Consider the following 7,644-nt stretch of genomic DNA (forward strand, 5'->3'; position numbering starts at 1 on the left):
CATATTAATTCTCATCAGACAGTCATTCCTTCATCATAAATCAGTTCAAATGCATAAACATGTTTCTGAAGGCAGGTTTCCAAAAATTCACAATTTAGCCTTTGGAGCTTCGTTCTGTGGTTTCATACATATATACAGGCACCAGACGAAAAAAGTTAGGAGAATATTTTTTCTTTTCTTTTCCAGCGTGGGGTTTAGGGGTAGAGAGGAAAGATTTCGATTTGATTTATCATGCCCATAATCCATAAAAGGTCTTGTTCCGACAGGCAGTTAAAATGATATAGACACACAGGTGAGTATAAAGGAAACTTATATAGAGAAAGGTGAAGTTCACGCCAGACAAAGGTATGCAAGTCTCAACCACTAAAAGAAGCTGTCAGATATAACCTACTGCACATCACATGAATAGAATAAGACACAAACACATGGCACATTTAGAGGGCATAGCCAGTTTATATTTGAATCTCTCTCAGCAAATTGTAATAGAATACATTCATGTAACAGAATATAGAATAATAGTTTGGTTAAATCCCCTAAAATAAAAGGCTTGTTTGAGATGCACCTCTCCTGAAATGTAGGCGATAGTATGCGGCTGCGGTGAGGGGAGGAGTGAAATAAGCTCAAGTTCTGACCTCTCGAAGTGAACAGATACCTACGAGATTAAAGGCACATATCGCGTTTTTCACACTCCAGTGCTGTGTTGCTAATAAACATGATATAATTTCAGTTCTGTTGCTTTTATATGAAAATAAATATGATGAACAAGACACTCAAAGTGTTTGCTGTTTAATTCCATGCGAAGGTGTATTTATCATCCATTTTTACTTTAATACAAACATGTATTTTAGATTTTTATAGAAATATGAGAACAATCACATATCTCACACAGAGGTCACACTGGCACCGTGTTTGGGAATATTCATGCATAATTTAAATACATAATAACATGGAACCAGATTTTAAAAAAAAAGCATTATAGAAGAGAACGTAGCATAAAGTATTAAACTGTAATTTAGAAAATGTAACACTTACACATTTATTTTGTAACTGTAAATATTCTGAAGACTTTTGGAAGCAGGTATCTATGCTGGTTTTTGATATATTTTATAAAATAATTAAAATAGATGAATCTATGATCCTTTTTTTGAATTGTAATACTGGATCAAATGTAGTTGATAACACTTTGAAGGTGATAATTCTTCTTGGGAAGTTGCATGTACATAAATCAAAAATAATGTCCATTACTCCCTCTTTTAAGTTTTTCTGTAAAGAACTTAAAATATTTTTTGATTAATTGATTTTGGTTAGTATTTGAAGGAAGGTGTTTTATATATTTTTTTATATTATATTTTATTAATCATTTATTTTATTTGTTTAATGTTCCATGATGTATATTGGTTATATGTATCCCTCATTTTTGTTTATCTTCTGTTTGATGTTAAGTATCTATGTATGTTTGTTTTTGAAAGAGAAAAAAAATAAAGCAAAAAAAGAGTATTAAAAGGGTCCTATGATGCTTTTTCACTTTTTTCAGTTAGTCTGTAATGTTGCTGTTTGAGCATAAAAAAGATCTGCAAAGTTACAAAGCTCAAAGTCCACTTCAAAACAAGATATTTTATTCAACAGAAATCACATTTTTTAAAAACTACAATGAACGACTCGTTTGGACTACAACACATATTTTCCGGGATTTGTGATATCACAAAGATCGACGAATGGGACGAGACCTGGTTGAGTCCGTTCACGCCAGACTGGGGAGAAAGGTATTGTAATAATGTAAAATGTGAAAAAATATTGTGTTTTTCGAAGAACCTCGTATGAGAGCCTGTTCTAATACACACCCAAAACAAAATCAAGACTTTGTAAAAGAGCATAATAAGACCCCTTTAAACTGTGTCGTCCGTCAGTCGTTTCCCATTATGCTTTTTATAAGCGCACATGGAGAGCAACTGCGCACAATCCGACACATGGTGCATTCCAAACAGGATATATTGCCCTCCGAAGAGCACTTCGGAGAGAAAACAATCATGGCCGCCATATTGAAGGTTCAGGACCAAACCAAACTGCTCAAAATTGGCCACTTCAAAGGGCCCTTCGGAATGAAGGATTTCAAAGGGTACAACTGATGGACACTTCAGCCTCCCATGATCCTTTGCGCAGATTGTTTGCATGATGATGGCGCCTCCATGTGGGCACATGATGATGACGCAGAAGGGCACTTCAAGAGACAGTTGTTTGGTCCCCTACACCCTTCAACACTTCGAAGCTCTCACTCCGGAGTGTAAACCCTTTGAAGGGAATAGGGCATAGGGATGAGCCTTTCCGAATGGAATGCAGGACCATGCTAACAGCCGATCCGCCTACAAAGTGGGGGAACTATGACGTCACTTTGTAGGCGGATCGGCTGTTAGCATGATATTGGGTCCCTTAACAAAAAAAAGATTTTTTTTTTATCTTATTTTAAGGATTTTGGAAATGTAAAAACTTTCTTAAAAGTTTTCAAAAATCCTGAAAATAAGATAAAATATACTTAAGAAACAACACTGGATTACATATTAAGACACATATAGGATTTTTCCATAGGCTTTTGGATTATTGCAAAAAATAAGCTCTGTGTTCAACCGTAGTTCATGAAACTTACACGTTTCATCCATAAAGATAATCTTCAGAAAATAATATATCTTTGATGAATTGTGAAGCCTAAATAAAAGCGCCAGAACTTAAAAGCTAAACTTACTATAAACGAACTGCACAATGGTCACTCGACTTCCATGTCATCATCACCACCGCTTCGCACAACTTTTTCAAACTCATTTTTAACGTGTTCAGTGAAAAGGATTTACTCTGTACGCTACATGAACCGTTTAATGTTGCGGTTTACTTTTTCATGCTCGTTTTAAAGTTGTTAAGTGAAGCGTCACGGCGTATTAAAACATTTATTTAAACACCAGAAAACAGACATAAACAATAATCCAAATAACGGAAGGTATCAGGTCGGGCAAGACACTCAGCACGACGTGCAGCGACAAACTCCATACGAAGACTAAAAACGCCAACTTCCTTCACGAGAAGTCTCCCACATATTTCACTCCACAATCCAACAAGTGTCAGGTGTGTAGCCACGCCCCCTCCAGACGGCACCTAAAACACAAACACACACGCGCGCACAGCTAGGCTGAGACGTCACAAATGTAAACTGGAATAAATACAAAACTAGAGCCAAACTAAAACTAAAATGAGATATTAGTAATAAATAGTATAGTGAATAAATGAAATAATCATAACTTAAGGACATATGAAAGCACGTATTTCTGTACATTTCGAAATAAGGTGCATTAAATGTCAATAAATCCTTGATTAATATGAATATTTTAATTAAAACGTGTCTCCATGTACTATTCAATAAAATTCTAGTGCATTTAATCTATTACAGAGTGAGAGAGTTTCTGGACCTTGACACTGTTATTTATTTCGCAGTCTATGGGACAGTCTCAAGCCTCCCGGTTTTCATCCAAAATATCTTAAATTGTGTTCCGAAGACGAACAAAGCTTTTACGGGTTTGGAACGACATGGGGGTAAGTGAATAATGACTAAATTTTCATTTTGCGGTGGAGTAACCCTTTAAGCTAAGTACGAATGTTGAATTGCAACTCAATAAAAAGGTTGTTTTATTTTTCGATGAGTATACTGTTGACTTCAAAATTTGGTAAGTTGTGAATTTACTCATTATATGTAGAGAATTCTTTATTCAGAAAGGTAACTGTGCAGTGATAAAAAAATAAAAAATAAAAATAAAAACATAATTTTACTAATTTTAAATTGAAAATTGGTCACTACCTGAATACCTTAAAAGAAACAAGAAATAACAACGTGGGAAAAAAAAGTAAATAATTATATTTTTAATTTGTAATTATTTGTACTTGTTTATGGACATGTGATTTTCTTATTGCTTATTTTATTTATTTATATATTTTTGTTTTCGTTTATTAGTATTATTAATTGATATGTTATTGCCCTTGTATGTTCTTTCTTTTAAAAACTGCAATTAAAATTTAAAAATCTAAAATCTACAAGGCGGGATTTCCACCCTGAGCAGCCAATAGAAACAGAGGACACGGGAAGCGATTCATGATTCATGACGGCGTTCTTCCTTAAATAATTTAAACCAATCAAAGAGAGGCCGCCTTCTTGACGACGCACATGATTGGGTAGGTTGTTTATATTGACATACCTTGTAGCCAATCAGAGGAGGCGAACGTGACCCTCTGCCCAATCAGAAACGAGGACGTAGTTCCGAAGCTTATAAATGACAAGGTGACAGTTTTCACTGTGTACTCGTTGCCTCTAAACTAGCTGTGAGCTTGTCCCTGTAACCCCGGGCCTTGTGTGCTGTATCTAATAGGTGAGTCAGGTTTTCTCTGCATTCGTCTAAAGATACATAATGGGCAGCTTCGTTTTTTTAAGATGAAGAAGTGTGCGGAAGTCGTTGATTCGGCTCGGATAACCACGGTGCCATTCAGAGAAGCGCGCTGCTAAAGCTCCGCTAGCCGCTTGTCAAAGTCATTTCATGTGAATGAATGAATCAGTTTGCGATTACATATTAGGACCCTAACACGTAAACAGCACAAACGCTCCTTAGCTTCGAGATCTGTATTGCTTTTGAAAAGCATGCAGGTTTTATTCTCATATTGCTCGTATCACTTGCAAAATGTCTGACTCGCGCTGGGCCCTCAAGATCCCGCACCCCGGCGCTGCGCCGAAACCGTGCAGCTGCATGCATTCTTATGCTACACTGACGCTATAAATCACATCGGTTTCATCTAGTAAGACGGTTTCCGTGCGTTTAAGTTACAATAAAAAAAAAAAAAAAACTCCAGTCAGAGCTATTGGTGACCTTCACTCTCTAGCTGTCCGCCTGAGCAGTTTCCAGGCAAGTTCAACATCTCAAGTTTAAGATTAGTAATCTCAGCGAAGATTATCAATGTCCTTTCCTACTTAATAATGTATTTTGAAACCATTATGGACCTTATTCTCAGGCTGTTCAAAAGGTTATCCATACTGTGACCTGAAATAAGTCAAAATAGACAACCTAGGTAACTTTAAATAGCAAATATGTAATTTAATAACACATGGATAAGAGGAAAATATTTAGAATAGAATTTACTGCTAGTGTCACAAGGTGGACCGTTCAACAGGCTCTAATAACCTCAGATTTGATGGCTTAAACTATTCCTCCAATCTGTACATCTTATTGTGGGTAAAAACTTGTTACCGTGATCAAACATCCAGCCCATGACCTCCATGCTGCCGTGTTTGACCGCTGACCTACAGCGATGTGCTCTTGGGCTGAAGCAGTCTTGCATCCTTTGGTTGGATGTAAACACATCCAATCAGCACATCCAATAAACACATCCAATCAGATCTAAACAGATGGTCTGTATGCATATAAAGGGTCTTTTGGTTTGTATGCTGATGAAATCATGGAGCTATTTAATATCTCGTTTGCTTTCTCCAAATGGCATGGTCTTAAATTGGTCTTAGTTGTTTAAGTCTTGATGGCACAACTCTCTCCTGTCTTTGTCGCTTTCCATAAATAAATATCACTGTGTATAGAACACTAAACTGTATGCCATGCTGTGTATGACACTTTTCTTTCACCTGTCTAACACCTTTCTTCTCCACAGGCTCCAAACATGTACGCATGTGCTAAGTTTGTCACCTCACCTGCTGTGGTATGTATTCAGTCTCAAATACTGTCACACTCCATCGACCCCGTCTCAGAAAAGGACCTTTTTAGAGGCATGTTACGAGTATTGTGTAACTTCCACGGAAGTGGATGTCTACATTTAATATTAGTTCTAACCACATTTATAATCATGCATTCAAAGGCTTGTGTTAAGTTTATGAATTTAGAAGATGCTTTCATTCAAAGTGACTTGCAATAGAGGAACATAAGGAATTTTTCACAAAGCCAACAATATGCATAGTAGCCTAAATGATGCCAGGTGTATTCAGAAACTAGATTAAGAAAGGAGATAGAGCAGTAAAGAAATACCCACACATTGTTTTTTCTGCGAGTGCATTGGTTTAAGGTTGTGAAAGATGATAACATTAATAAAAATTAGATCCTTGTACTCGCTCGCATAAAATATTTGAATCAGAAACATGCTTTCTGTTCAGGTTTGTTAATAGAAAAACAATGCATATCATACTGACATTCATTTAGTTCTCGTTCTGAATTTGTTTCCCCCTCAGGTCCGTGGAGGATCCAGGGTTTTGGCCCGGCCTGTTTCAGTGGTGTTCAACAGACCAGAAGCAAGAACTGAACAGGTAAAAAAAAATGAATGTGCCTTCCATGTGTCTTGCAGCTTCTCTTGCACATACTGAAATTCCTTGCCCTTCTCAGGCTGCTCTGTTGCCAGTCAGTGAAGCGAGCCTTCTTAGTGTAACCCGGGGGTTCCAGACCAGCGCTCTATCCAGAGATATCGACACAGCGGCCAAGTTCATTGGTGCTGGTGCTGCCACGGTGGGTGTGGCCGGATCCGGAGCTGGAATCGGGACGGTGTTCGGCAGCCTCATTATTGGCTATGCCAGGTAATCAGTCTCTCTTAAACTTGGTTTATTTGTTATACATGTAGCTGGTGCCTAAATGTCTTTTTCCCCGTTTACAGGAACCCCTCCCTGAAACAGCAGCTCTTTTCCTACGCCATTTTGGGCTTCGCTTTGTCTGAGGCCATGGGTCTGTTCTGTCTGATGGTGGCGTTCCTCATCCTGTTCGCCATGTAATCTGGATGTCTTCTCTTCTCTCGCGGTTCGACTCCCTTGATCTGGAGATTGGACACACAGCTTAGGCCGTGGCACCGCCATTCCAACAAAACTACAAGAAGCTCTCCCTTTTTATGTTCCCCTGTACCGTTTTTCTCTATCTGAAAGTTTTATGTAAGAACTCACTTCACATAAGACCATCTGAATAAATGGTTGAAATCTGTTTGCTGTTGCTCTGGTTTTTTCCGCTTTGAGGACGCAAGGTTGAGGAAAGGTAGACTAGGCTGGTGTGTTTTTAAAACTTGTATTGGATTTGGGGAATGTTTATTTAAAAAAATGTACTTGAATATAACTTGTGACAATGACAATATTTTTTGGGGGGGTAAAGTATCCCCTTAATACCTCCAGATTAGTTTAAAGAAATATTCAGCAATGCAAAAATACATGACAGTCATTGAGTTAAGTTTGCAACCGTGTTTTTGAAAGGGAAAAAAAGTACTTAAAAGTTCTTACAAGATGACACCTTATGCAATGTAAAAAAAGTTACTTTTTTTCCCCCCTCATCTCAATATCACCAACCAGCATAAACCAGTCTCAGTTAGTTTAAAAACTGATTTTTTTTTGGTTTAAAACTTCACTAATGTGTGTAGTACAAGTATGCTAATTAAGTAATGTCCATAGTCACTGCTATAATTAATTGTGCTACTCCTTGTCATAAAAAGCTTCTTTGTTGGAATGACATCCTATATTTTGTTTTTAGAGAAAGAAATGTTGTCTGTAGCCAGGGTTACCTGCCTAATATTTTGTGGGCACTCGGTATTAAAGTTATCCTGACACATGAGGAGCTTTCCAAACCATCATGAGCAAACTCTCTTCTT

At 37.4% G+C, this 7,644-nt stretch overlaps 1 protein-coding gene across 1 annotated transcript; it reads left to right on the forward strand.

Moving 5' to 3' along the window:
- Nucleotides 1-4,276: 4,276 nt before the first annotated feature.
- Nucleotides 4,277-6,989, forward strand: LOC109089329 (ATP synthase F(0) complex subunit C2, mitochondrial-like). Its single transcript, XM_042720741.1, has 5 exons — nt 4,277-4,403; nt 5,686-5,733; nt 6,257-6,331; nt 6,408-6,595; nt 6,673-6,989. Exons 2-5 carry the CDS (start codon nt 5,695-5,697, stop codon nt 6,785-6,787), a joined length of 417 nt encoding a protein of 138 aa, XP_042576675.1. The 5' UTR covers nt 4,277-4,403; nt 5,686-5,694; the 3' UTR covers nt 6,788-6,989.
- Nucleotides 6,990-7,644: the final 655 nt, after the last annotated feature.

Source organism: Cyprinus carpio, chromosome B3 (assembly GCF_018340385.1).
Source record: "Cyprinus carpio isolate SPL01 chromosome B3, ASM1834038v1, whole genome shotgun sequence".
NCBI classification, from domain to species: Eukaryota; Metazoa; Chordata; class Actinopteri; order Cypriniformes; family Cyprinidae; genus Cyprinus; species Cyprinus carpio.